General features: G+C 34.3%; 1 protein-coding gene across 1 annotated transcript in view; it reads right to left on the minus strand.

Moving 5' to 3' along the window:
- Positions 1-1,700: 1,700 nt before the first annotated feature.
- The window catches only part of Smp_156860 (hypothetical protein), a gene marked incomplete at both ends in the record, with an annotated part of 38,758 nt that continues 26,201 nt past the window's right edge, over positions 1,701-14,257 (minus strand). The window contains 5 exons of the mRNA XM_018797728.1: positions 1,701-1,781; positions 3,079-3,221; positions 4,456-4,561; positions 5,056-5,486; positions 11,499-11,651. Of these exons, the coding sequence (XP_018652741.1) occupies positions 1,701-1,781; positions 3,079-3,221; positions 4,456-4,561; positions 5,056-5,486; positions 11,499-11,651 (914 nt within the window). The remainder of the gene's footprint in view (positions 1,782-3,078; positions 3,222-4,455; positions 4,562-5,055; positions 5,487-11,498; positions 11,652-14,257) is intronic.

The raw sequence follows: 14,257 nt of genomic DNA on the forward strand, positions 1-14,257 counted from the left end.
GAGATGGTTAGGCCACGTGTTACGTATGCCTGAACACCGATTACCACGACGCGCTATGCTGATTAGTGTAGGGGATGGTTGGATGAGAGTCTGGGGCGGCCAAACCAAAACGTGGCATCAGAGCATGAAGCCACTAACTTCTAGTCTGAACCATGTTGGCAGATGCAGACTACTTGGTTGGGGTCCGCGTGACTATCGTAACCAAAGGTTGGAGACTCTAAGTGACATGGTTCAGAATCAATCACAATGGCGTAGGTGTATACACTCTTTATCTTCCCTTAAACCTTGAGACTAAAATTGCTTCATATCTCTCTTCCTTCCTGTTTTATATCCTTATATACAACCTTTCTTTCATATATTAACACCACTAAATTAATTACTTCTATGAATTCGATGTTGATTTTGTTGTGCTAACGAGGTATGGCAACTTGGACCGATGCATAAATGTTCCTGGTCTTACGTTATAGCTGACTGACTGACATCCCTACATCAGAAAATAAACTCTTACTATAATCAAAGTTGTAATATCATATATTCAGTTAGTCTGTCCTAAGCAAAGTAGAGCTTGGCACATACATGGACCAGTTTTAATTTATCACACCATTACATCAACATGGAGAAAGGAAAGTATCAAGATAAATACCATAGTTCTAGTAGTAGTATCAATGGTAGTTAAAAAGAGCACTAGACATAGAAAACATGATTCGTGACCGGTTCTGAGCCATGTCACCCAAAGCTTCCAACTATTCGTTACCATAACATCACAAGCCTCACTCTGATAGTTTGCATCTGTTTATGCAGCACAGTCTGACAGTCAGTTACTTCATAGACATTCTACGTTTTGGTTTAGGTGACCTTAGCTTCCAGTATAATTCTACGTAGGACATCGTGTGTCGAGTCATTCAAGGGTCAAACATACGTCACTTATTTCCTAAATAAAATTGATGAATGTTCTACTTCGTCGATTGCTTTACCTTCTTTGCGTCTAGTCTCAGAATTTCTCACTCGATGGTCTTAATATACCTGAGGGATTCTTTGTTGGCATCGACGATCAAATGCTAGTAATTTAACGAACGTCTTCTATTTTTAAAGATCATGTTTCATAATACCATTAGTCCTGCTGATGATAATTTGATTTTTCCTAGTACTATGTTAAATTTGATGACGATGCTAATAATAATTAGTCAAGATTTGTAAATAATTAACTCTTAGTTTAATTCAGGGATAATAACTAGAGATTATGTTTTAGAAAATTTAGGATTAAACGTGTATGTTAAGTAGACTAATAGATATGTTGACCAGGTACATTTTGTCATGAACCGAGCTACCTGGAGAGTTTGATGGGTTTGAGGAATCGGATTATGTTGGAGACGGATACTTAGATACTGGGTTTAATTCATTGTGAAAGTTGTTTGGTAGCCGATTCATTACTAATCATAACACACTGGTTCAAATTTCCTGACTTAAAAGTATCCCTAAGATATAAATAACGTAGAACTAAAAAAGATATAAGCATCCTACCGTGTTACATTAGAGAGGAAACTGTTAATTTGAATACTATTTCAAATGGTAAGTTGCTTAATCAATGTGTAATTACAACATTAACCATTTATTTGATTCTGTAAATAGAAAAAAAAACAATTTGTTATAGTTTCATTTCACTTCAAACACATTTTACTTCAACTGGAAGAGCATTTATTCTAAATTAGAAAACGTTCATCAACAAGTGTTTTTCTAGCTGTATTACGACGTCCAAGATCGTCACGTAATAAAGTGAATATCTGAAATAAACAGGAACGAACAATAATTGTTTTTATCCAATGGAATATTAATTTATTAATATTATTGTTTGGAATGGATGGATTGGGATTCCCAATCGAATCCAGTTGAAATGCTCTTTCGTCTTATTTGGGACTCGTCAGCTGAATAGATTTGGATTCTGGTGTTAATGTTAAGATTGAAACTTAAGCTAAGCACTATTCGCTTTAAACTCTGACCCGTTATTCACGGGTCAGCTAACAACAGGTATGATGTCTATATCATAAGCCTTTCGGAATCGGTCAAACATTTAAGACAATGAATTCACAATCGGTTTTCAAACTCATCCAATGTGTTCGACATATGAACTGTGGCGCATATATATCTGGTGTCCCTTGAACCAACATTTATGTGTTCAAATAAATAATGGATTCTTGGAATTTTCAAAATACATAATGTAGACATTCTTTCAGCCTATAAAGATCGTTACGAACAATTTCAAACTTTTGCTAAAACTTTATACTTTACTGGACGTCAGATTGTACCTTTACGGCGATCGGATTCATTTAATATAAATAAATCAAACTACATTGCCCAGACTGCGCACTCTTTGGGATTTTACCATAAAATTTAGGTCATTTGGTTAGCGAGAAAATAAACTGGTGAATTTACAGTTGCAGGACGAAATTGTGCTAGTGGTTGTACTAATGTCGAGGGAGTGGCAGTAGCATCTCTAGTGAAACTGCTTTTTTTACAACAAAAGATCTGGTTAGGAAAGATTAGACTTAAAAAGACCAGGCTTCATTTTCCCTCATGGCTTTCTGATGTCACAAATAAACCTTCAAAGTTGAGCTTAGCTAATAAGTCATATGCTGTTCACATAAAGGTCTGATAAGATCATTGACAACTAATCGTCTCTGATTGCCTCGTAATTTTGACATTATTACCTAATAAGAAAACACGTTTCTAAGAGACAAACTTATTTGTTAGTGTAGGGGCTCTTTTACACACCAATTAGGTTGGGATATAGTTGTACAATAAAGTGAATTGTTCGAAGCTTAACATGTACACCATTGGGTGCCAATTCAATGGTCTAAAGAATTAACCCATGTCGAAACACTTGAAAGCTGTGAGTTCAATCCCTGATAGGATGGTAGATGAGCATTTCTAAGGAATCCTTTGATAGGACGAAACAGCTGTCCAGTGCTTTGTAGTTTTCAGTGGCTGTCTAAGGTCTATCAGCAATATAAATAATAAAGGAAATTGATGGAGTTGATAATTCAAATAAATTTTTACCTTAGATAAAGAGTAAAAACTTACACTTCCTATTAGAATGACGAAAAATGCTGATAATATTAAATTTTGACTTAATAAATCCACTAAACAGAATAGAAGTGCATCAAATGTGAATAACAACCATTCATTTCCATAATACAAAGTATCACCAAATGAATTACCGTCATCTATAGATGTAAGAAAATTTATATGTAGATATAAAAGAAATTTGGTAAGAATTAGATTGCAGCCTTAAACATCAATGGGACAATTCAAATAAACAATATTAAGTGAAGATGGATGGTGACTAGCAGTGGAATTCAGGACGCGCGTTTCGTTCTATTTGGGACTTGTCAGCTGGATGTACCTGCATCTCACGGTTGGTGTTCACTCTGGGACTCGAACCCAGTACCTTTCGCTTCAAACGCCATCGCGTTATCCAGGTACATCCAGCTAACGAGTCACAAATGGGACAAAACGCGCGTCAAACTGGATTCCACTGCTAGCCACTATCCATCTTTGCTTACAATGCTTGTGAATTAAGGCTAAATCAAGGCAATACGCACAGTATGCATATATGCCAGTTAGAGACTGACCAGTTGCAGTCCTAAACATCAATGGGAAGATTCAAACAAACAATACCAAGTGAATTTAATACTAAGTGAATTAAATAGTTTGTTTTTAGTTGGATAATAGTTACACTGGTTTTTTTAGTAAGCATTTATATTTATGTATTGTTGTCGCTAAAAAAAACGCTAACCAGAAAAATATATTAATTGGAAATTCGTACTGCATTAAACTTGAATAAACGTTTCCCGGTAAAGCGAGTCAGTCTTTTAATTACGGCCGCAGATTGGTTCTCGTTACCAATTGTAGTTAAATTGCTTTTACATTGCATTTATTGTGCAAAGTTTACAGCAAAAAATGGAATACATGAGTAGAAACTATCGGGTACTTGTTATTAAGTCGCTAGGCTTTTCATTGAAATCTATCGACGGTTGTCTAGTAACATTGCATATTATAAGATTCAGGGGAAATATTGGGTGAATCCCCAAAGTTTTGGGGGAAAACCGAAAACAGTGAAATATTGGGGAAAAACCCAGAACTGGGAAATTTCCCGAGAAAAATTTTTGGGTTCTTATTGTCAAATGTAGACGGATTTCCCCAAAGTGTAATGGGATTCTGGGGAAATTGTGGGGAGAAATCCAAAGTTTTGGCGTTTGGGACTCACTTCCCAAAATTTCCCCGAAACGGTCCAAATTTTCCCCAAAATTGGGAGATTGGGTGGTTATGCACTTGAACTTTGAGTGTCTGAGTTCATCAAATTATAACTAATATTAGATTAATTATCAGAAGGAGTTTTGTGGAGATTTAGTATGACAATATTATGATAATATAAGATTATTTAAACAAAATTCTTACCAATATAAAATAATCCTTCAAATGTTGTATCATCGAATTCACCATCAATAATATCTTCGAATGCTTTACGACGTACAATTCGGTAGCGTAAACCATCAGGATCATCCTTAATGAAAAAAAAACGGAGAAAGGAATGACAAAATATAAAGATATACTTTTAATGATTGAAATGATATGGTAAATTTTTAAGATTAAATTAAATTTGATATTATACTGTGAATGTAATTTAGGATACTGAATCAGTTAATTAATTGAACAAATCAATAATGGGTCAATTGAAGCTAGACCACCATGGAAAACCTAGAAGCACTGCTTGATGGCCGTTTCGTCCTACTATGAAACTCCTCAGTAGTGCGCATCAACGATTCCGCACTCGCGAGATTCCAACCCAAGACCTACCAGTCTCGAGCCAGATCCCTTAACCGATAGACCACTGAGCCGGCCGGCGTCCAACGGTGTTAATGTCCAACTTCAACCGATCTACGAAATTGAGCAACCATTCGCCAATGTCATCAGTGTGTTGATATCTCCCAACAGACCTGGTTTTATAGTAAATCAAGTAGAAGTGTTTACAAATAAAACGTAGAATTATACACTTACTCTTGAAATGAATCTTTTCAAATATCGATTGATATTATGATAAACTTCATTTGTGATTGCTTGTGCTGAAACATGTTTACCATATTTATCAGCATTCAATGTTAAATTAAGTAATGGTGTATATAAACGATTAAATGTTTGACGTAATCCTGAAGGTAAAGCCATACGATAAGTATGATCATTTGAATCTGGTGTAATACCACGTTTTGGTGCTATACCTTCATTTTCAATTGATAACATTTGTGTAATACCGCCTAAATCAACATCAGAACGACCTGTTGGTGAATGTCCATGAATGTAATAGCCAAAATTAGATTGAGCAAATAAAAATACAGAAACATTCGCCACACTACATAAATCAGCGAAACTACGTAATTTATCAGAGAAACATCTCTCCCATAAGGTGATTGAGAAAAGCCATTGAATGATACCTATGATGGATAATATTTAAAATAGATATGTATACACTCATTAAGTTAAACTTATTTTTTTTTAAATGTACGTTAATCATATTTCTTAACATTTTAACAGCATTTAATAAGAAATGTTGATTGTTAGCATACTGGGTTTATAAAGATTGATCAGCTTTTACAGCTTACAACATAGATTGACCAGTAATGATAATCATCCGTATAGGGGTTCTGTGGAGATCATAAAGTTCTTTCTATTTCTTCCAGGTTTACAATGCTGGTTTAGGTACAATAAGTTCATGAGTTAATAATTCTCCACTGAGCACTAATGGATGATTTTGAGAGGAAGGTTTTGAAAATCTAGAATGTGAAATTGTGGTCGGTGTGAGTTTAACCATTTCAGAAGTAAGACATGTACGAATTATGTTTAGACAATGTAACGTGTTAATTGGAAGTTGGGAATAGAAACAACATAATAGTTTTAAATTTAAGCGCTCACTGTGAAGTGTGAAGGTTTTAGTTTCGGTCTCAGATGAAGTTGTTCATAACCATCGCTCAAAAGTCCCATACATATAACATGAAATAACCATCCAGTACTCTCTGATTTTTATTAGTTATCTAATTAAAGCTAATTTATGATGTTAACTGGGTATATATATACATGATTATTCACATAATTTTCCATCTATTTTCAAACCTCGAACTGTAAAACTAAAAAGAGAGATGAGTGCTCACACCTAAAATTGATTGATTACTAAGTAGCGAGTGATCAATGTCATGTTTGTTTAAACCTTAAAATTAGTCGAATTACATCTACCAAGTAAGGTACCAGTGACTATCTTCAACCACCTCACACCTTAAGACGGTACATTTGGTGTGAAACCGTTTAAACTAGAAGCTATTTTCTAATTTGATTGTTAAACTTCGATCAGGACTAAGGATTAGACAAACATGATATCTGTCACTATCCAGTGATTAAACAGTGATAAATATCTCAGTCCTACAGATCAGTCTCGGGTTGAATAGCTCAGGAGTCACATCTCAGATTACAAAAGTAGGTGATGAGGGTTGAGGTCCAACAGAAAGAGCTAGTTCCCTCAAGATTTCAGATGAGCCTTGTTGATGAGCGTAATAACTAATAAGAAGCCCAAAGGTTTTTTGTCACTCACCTCACAACTACATTTATTGTTTTGATTCAAGCATAAATCGTGACAACTTTTGAGTAAAATGGACGTAAACTACTCATCAAAATTCACGATAAGCATTTAATTAGGAAATTATTTAGTACAAAACTGGCTAACACAATTAATTAACTGTTATTTATGAACGACAAATGAATCCATATATGTAAACGGTATGTCAGCAAAGCTATTCAGAACCCTTTACAGACAGATAAAATTGTAATCATTGAAACAGAATTAGCATTCAATTAAAGTTGAATGTATACTCTGCCATTTTAGTAGATTCGTCCACTGAAACAGACCAAAAAGAGTAACTATCCAAAATTTAAATTTGCTTTCATTCTCACCTTTTTTTTCTACTATAACAAATATTAGTGTAAATTATTGATAAAGCTAATCTAATATTACTCCAAAAAGACTTTCAGAATTTACAAATGTAAGATTAGTTGAAATAGTTTTATAGAGATTGTTTTAATTTGTAAATTGTATTTGTCATAGATTAATGTCAGTTAAAGTGTCATTAAGTTTAAACATGTCATGAGTAAAAATGTTGTCAGTAATGTTTTGAAAGATTGTTAAGTTAAATCACAAATTGATTGGAGTTGGAATTGTACCGTTTGATACTGACCTAGTGGCTCTAATGGTTAGGTGTTCGCTAAATGATATCTAAAGATCCTCAGTTTGATTTCAGATAAGGTTGTTAGTACATGCTGTTAGGGAGTTGGCTACGACAGTAAAACAACAGGTCAGTGCACCTTGCTTTTCCTTGATGTCCTAACTGAGATCAATCTGTGATTATTGAGACTGAAATGTAAATGATTCGCAAACTATCATAGTAAAGTGATAAGAATAACATTCTATCTAGAGAAAGGTGGTTAATTATACCTCAAATAAATTCAATCTTTGATGAATACCAACCACGATCTTATCTCAACATAGTGCACGCATTGTCGAGTCACCTAGACTAGTGGCCACATTGCAACTTGATCGATAGCATTCGATCTGTGCTAAGAAAGACTTGACACACATGGCATTGACCATCACCCAGTGATCAATCAATTGTGATTCATCTTTTGAGTTAAAAATTTAATAGAATTAATCAAAATGATAATTAAAAAAACTTTACCTATTACTGAAAAAATTGAAAGTATCAAAGCAATTCGAAATATACGACTTTGTGGACTATGATATTCATATGAATTAAGTAAAATATTTGATTTAGCATCTGATGATGCCAAGTTTTCTAATCCAATAACCTAAAATATATGAAGACAATAGTTATTTTTGTAATCGATTAAAAATAAATAAATAAATATCAGAAGGGGGTTTCGTGAAGATTTTAATCATTTTATATAGTTGAGATCATGAGTCAATTGAAGCTAGATCACCATGGAAAACCTGGAAGCACTGCTGAAGATTCACACAATAGGACGAAACGGCCGTCCAGTGCTTCCATGTTTTTGATGGTGGTCTAGCTTCAATTGACTCATGATTTCAACTATATAAAATAAATAAATAAACAATTCATATTGATTAAATTCACTTAGTATTGTTTGCTTGAATCCTTCCATTGATGTTTAGGACTGCAACTGGTCAGTCTCTAATTGGCATATGTGCATAATGTGCGTATTACCTCGATATAGCCTTAATTCACAAGCATGGTAAGCAGAGATGGATAGTGGTTAGCAGTGGAACCCAGGATGTGCGTTTCGTCCTATTTGATGATATAATATTTATTTTATATGTTATCTTTTAAGTAAATATAGAAATTTAATATAGGTATGTGAAAATTATTGAATTTTATTGATATCCTTAATTGATTTAATTTAGAAAATCATTGAAAAATAGAAATCATTAGACATTCATTTCTTCTTGGTAATATGATTCTATAGTAGTGGATATCTATGACCTCGGAACCGGTGATCAAAGTTAGGACCTTCAGTATCGTACATGGACTCTTGACGTTTAAACCACTGAACTGAGAAATAACAATAAACAATTCTAACTTTAATCAATGATATGATATTGTACAACCATCTTTTGTCTTCGTGGGTAACTTTCTCATAACAGACACAGTTAGATTCCATGGAAGTTCATTCTCATCAAGGATAGTTAAACAGACGACAGGTTGAAAATAATCATATTTAAGATAAAAGTTAATATTTGTACATCACGTATATTGAATTGTATTACTTATTCAATTCTCTTAATGTATATGACAATGATAGGAAACTGTTTATTAACAAGGCATTTCAGTAATTTAGGGTTCATAATTTAATCAATCAATAATACTTAGCTTTTTATTATTTAGTGTTATAACTTATGTGGCCAATTAGCTATATCTTGTACCTCCCTATTAGAGAACAGTGAATTATCGATTGCACCAATGACAAACAAAACCCGTACGAGCAGTCTAGAGTACTTGTCGGTTCTGCCTCCTGCCTAGCCCAGCCAGTTAAGTCCAGAACACCAATAACAGCCTCTGCAATATGAATCATTATTCTTAAACATGCTGGGTTTTTATACCAAACAAACAGACCACATCGTACCACCAAATTAGAAAATAACATTTGTACAAGATTCAGCCAAAAGTGGCTTTGAATGTGGGAGGCAGTAATTAATAGACTGGGGATAACTTAAGAAAGGTAAATCGTATAGTAATAGTTCATCGGTCAAAACAAAGCTTATAATAAGAGGGATATGGATATGAATAGTTTATTTAGTTATTAATTATACAATAAAAATATACACATAGTATTGGTTCATAAATAGTCCTCAAAAGTTACCATTCATAATTCTCTTCAAGATATATCATTTAGATTTAGTTCAACCTTGATGTATCGTGTCTATATTTAATAAGCTATCATGAAATTGTAGTCTTTCTATCAAGCATAACTATTACGCATTACAAGCAAAGATGGATAGTGGCTAGCAGTTGAATCCAGTATGAGCGTTTCGTCAGTTGGATGTGCCTGCATCTAAGAGATGATGTTTACTCTGAGACTGGAACCCAGTACCTTTCGCTTCAAACGCCATCGCGTAATCCACTCGGCCACTGAGTCCTGATAGCCACTAGCTTGTGAAATGGGGTGAAGTTTAAATTCACTTGGTATTGTTTGTTTGAATCTTCCCATTGATGTTTAGGACTGCAATTGATCAGTCTCTTATTGGCATATGTGCATACCGTACGTATTGCCTAGATATAGCCTTAATTAACAAGCATTATAAGCAAAGATGGATAGTGGTTAGCAGTGGAATCCAGGACGCGCGTTTTGCATGCACATATGCCAATAAGAGACTGATCAATTGCAGTCCTAAGCATCAATAGAAAGATTCAAACAAACAATACCGAGTGTATTTCGCATTACCTTTATTTGTTGCAGCCTTTTAACAATGTTCAAGTTATTGATGTAATAAAACATTAGATAAACACACACACTTATGCCTGTAGGTAAAAATAGAGTCTATACACAAATTAAAATATAACATCAAATCGTAAAATTATTTGCCAGTGAACTGATCTGTGTGGAGTGGTGGAAAATTTTCAGTTGAGGTCCTTGAGAATCTTGTATCTATGGTTACGAAGCAGATATGGAATAGTTACAGTGTCACAAATACATTATTACTGTATCTTTAAATATTTAAACATGCTAGCATCTCCTTTACATGTTTATCTATCATTACCTAATTTTAATCATGAGCTATGATGAGCCAGTAGACTTTCGTTAATTAGAGTGTATCTATATTACTTAAAGATTGATATGCTGATATATATGCTGATATATATGCTGGCATATCTACCTATCTCGTTTTGTTCAGTGATATTCTTATTCTTATAAACTGAAATCCCCTACATTTTTTATCACGTGAAACTCGCGCTATATCAAATGATTTAATTATCTAAGCTAACAGGGTGAGGATAAACTACGCTCTCGTTCGCAATTTTGACTTAGCAACTGGTAACCTACCAAAATGAAGCAGGAATGATTATTTTCACTGTCATAATCCATGATGGAGGGCGCATTTCTTTCTCAGTCATTTTTGGTGAGTTACATGAAAAGTGTAAAGTTTTCTACGACAAAAATACCACTCCATCGTGATACAGACATGTCAAGTATAGCACAGTCAGCCATGACGGAGGAAAAATTACGGCATAGCAAATGTCATAACACCACTTATTTCTACAATAGAAATTATTACAAAATATCTACAATGGAGTGTGTAGTGCCGTGCTTCGTTAATAGTTCACCTCGATAACCGTTATAATACCAATCTTAACGATGTAAAGAATCAGAAGGCAAAAAGAACGCGGCAACTACCTTTTTTTATTAACAAATTACGTAGGCCATAAAGCTATGGGCACATGAGCATATGTTATCGAGCGAAGCATAAATAAGACGCATTGGAGATGGCGGGGAAGCCAATTCGATTTAAGCAAGCGTTAATCAACATTTATAGTCGGACAAAATTGAGTGACATACATACGATGAATAAGATACGAAGTGTGCACACATATACGCTCATATAAAAATATAGTAAAGGTTAATAAGTGAATAAATAACAAGATCAAAATATGGCTCAATGTATAGGTGAATTGGCTTGGCCAGTAGCTAGAATAAAGTATATGGGCTTAGCATAACAACCGATACTACAAGTGAATAAATAAACAAAAACGTAACCGTAATCACTGACTAGGATACGATTAAATATTTGACAATGTAGAGTTTATACCCAACTAATTCAAATTCTATATTTATAAATATTATATAAAATGATCAATCCAATTTTGGCGCTTCATTTACCTGCATTAAAATAAGTACACAAGAAATGGTAATTAAACAACTCGTTTTACGATATGTTTGTATTTCATTCCATTCATTTGCTACATAAATTATTCGCCATACTGATATACCAGTATCTTCCATTTGATCAGATATTATTGATGATGGTTGTAAAGATGATCGTAATTCTTTTTTAGAACGTACCACTAAATTGTCTGTCATATCTTTAATTTGTAGTATTTTGTTCAGAATTTTCGATACAAAATAAAGAAACAAAGGGAGAAGTACTAAATAACTTATATGTTGTACAATTAAACATTGATTATATTATTAATTAGATTGTAGTTCATTCAAAATAACAAGCATTTTTTAAACGTATTTTGGCCTAGAAATTAACTGAATTTATTAGTATCCATATAAGTGTTTTAGTAAGACTTTAACTTAGATTCCGGTGCTCCCGAATGCCCTGGTACGGTGGAGAGTACGCCCTCCCTCTCCAAATGCTTTCACACGGCCACGCGTATACAGACTCTTTCAGGGAAGTCATACTCACTGCCTTCTCGTGGCACCGGTGTTGTTCACAAAAGTGAGAGGACCATGGAAAACCTGGAAGCATCTTACGGCCGTTTCGTCCTATTGTGGATTCCTCAGCAGTGCGCATCCACGATCCCACACTCGCGAGATTCGAACCAGGACCTACCAGTCTCGAGCCAGAGCAATTAATGATAGATTACTGAGCCGGAATCCATTGGTGTTAATGTCTAACTTCAACCAATCCACGAAATTGAGCAACCATTCACCAATGTCTTCAGTGAATTGATATCTCCCAAATAATTGTTTAAATTATATTGACTGGACAAACAATAGAGTGAATTATTCAACAGAATTATTCAGGCAACGTAGTGGTATGAATCAGTACATTTGAAGTAGAAAAACATCTACATACCACTTCATCAGCCAATAGCATAAAATTTTGATATACAATTGATTTTGTAATGTTTATTTGAATCTTCTCATTGTTATTTTTAGACTGCAATTGATCAGTCTTTTATTGGTAAATGTGCATCCTATGAGGATTGCCTCGATATTGCCTTAATTTACAAGCATTATAAACAAATATGTATGATGGTGTTTGACGCGAACGGTATTGGGTTCGAGTGCCGGGATGTGCACCTGAGATGTAAGTACGGAACGCGTGTCCTGCATTCTACTGTTAGCCATCATCCATCTTTGCTTAGAATGCAAGTTGAAATTTAGTTTAGAAAATTTCTACCAATAAGAATTCTGTTTTCATATTATGTACAAAGGCGATTACTTTAGTTCACTAGGACAAAGTGAAGATTCATAGATGTACAACTCATTATAGTTGGGTTATTTCAGTGTAATCGATGCTCTGACTTTCATTAGCTGTCTATTCGATATCATTCTTTGGAGAAAAATATTTTCTCAATTTTAAATCAAATTAAGTGGTTGAAAAAATATGGAAAATGATTGTTTATCAGTCCCATAGAAAGTTGTTATAGTGTTTGTTTTGCTTAATCATGTCACATAGTGGCTCACGATAATCTTAACATCAGATTAAGAACCAGATATAATGCAGCAAAATGGTTATTAATAGTAAGAATTCAGATGGTAGAAGCATATAAATTGAAGAAAAGTATATGGACAACCTTGAACTACTACTTGGTCGACATGCTAACATGGTTTGGCTATGAAATGATTTATGAGGATAATTTAGAATACTTATAACTAATAGACAGTTTTAATATGAATACCAAACTTATGTACATGAATTATTAAAGTTTTTGATGTGTGGGCGAGAATGTCAATGATTGGTTGTCTCGATGAGTCAGACATTAGAGGGGATGACAGGTGTTATGTGTGTTATATATATTCCCCTATCCTTATTATGTATGGACTTATTGACTGTTCCATGTGTCGGATTTTGGTGTGAAACATGTTGACGTTATAGTCAGGCTAATATTGTGTTCTTGATCTGAGTTCTGTTGAAGTCCTGTAGAATAGACACTGGGTGGGAATCTAGTGTAGATATTCGTCTAAGATAAATTAACGTCCACATACGTGTAAGAAGTAAAAGGACTGTTATAACCAGGATCCCCTAAAGTTATAACCAGCATCCTCTCTCTCTCTCTCCATCCCCCTTCTACGTTTATAACAATTGGCGACGGCATACATACGTTTATAACATTGGCGACGGTGATTAAAACGGATCTACGCTTACGTATTCAGTTAAAGTGAACTTTGTATCAAGAAAATGGATGATCTGAAAACCTTTTTGCAACAACAAAATACTCTTATCGAATTATTAGTCAAAAATATGTCGATATCCTCAAGAACTGATGTGTCTAATTCCACTATGACTCCGGATTCTATTGCTAATTCAATAGCTGAATTCAGATTTGATCCAGAAAGTGGAGTTACTTTTGAGGCGTGGTTTAAACGCCATGAGGATTTATTTATTAATGAATGTAAAGAGTGGGACGAAAGTTCGAAATTGAGATTATTATTACGAAAGCTCGGAGTGTCCGAATATGAAAAATTCTGTAATTTTATCCTCCCAAAGAAGTCATCCGACATAACGTTCAAAGAAACAGTCGAATGCCTGACTCGTATATTTGGTGAACGGTCATCAATTTTTCACACTAGATACCAGTGTCTTCAACTTGTAAAGAAAGTACAGGACGATTACGTAACGTATGCAAGTATCGTGAACCGGGAATGTGAGCGGTTCCGATTACAGGAAATGTCCTCAGATCAATTCAAGTGCCTTATTTTTGTATGTGGATTACAATCTTCAGTAGATGCAGAT

This window comes from Schistosoma mansoni, chromosome 5 (genome assembly GCF_000237925.1).
Source record: "Schistosoma mansoni strain Puerto Rico chromosome 5, complete genome".
NCBI lineage: Eukaryota > Metazoa > Platyhelminthes > Trematoda > Strigeidida > Schistosomatidae > Schistosoma > Schistosoma mansoni.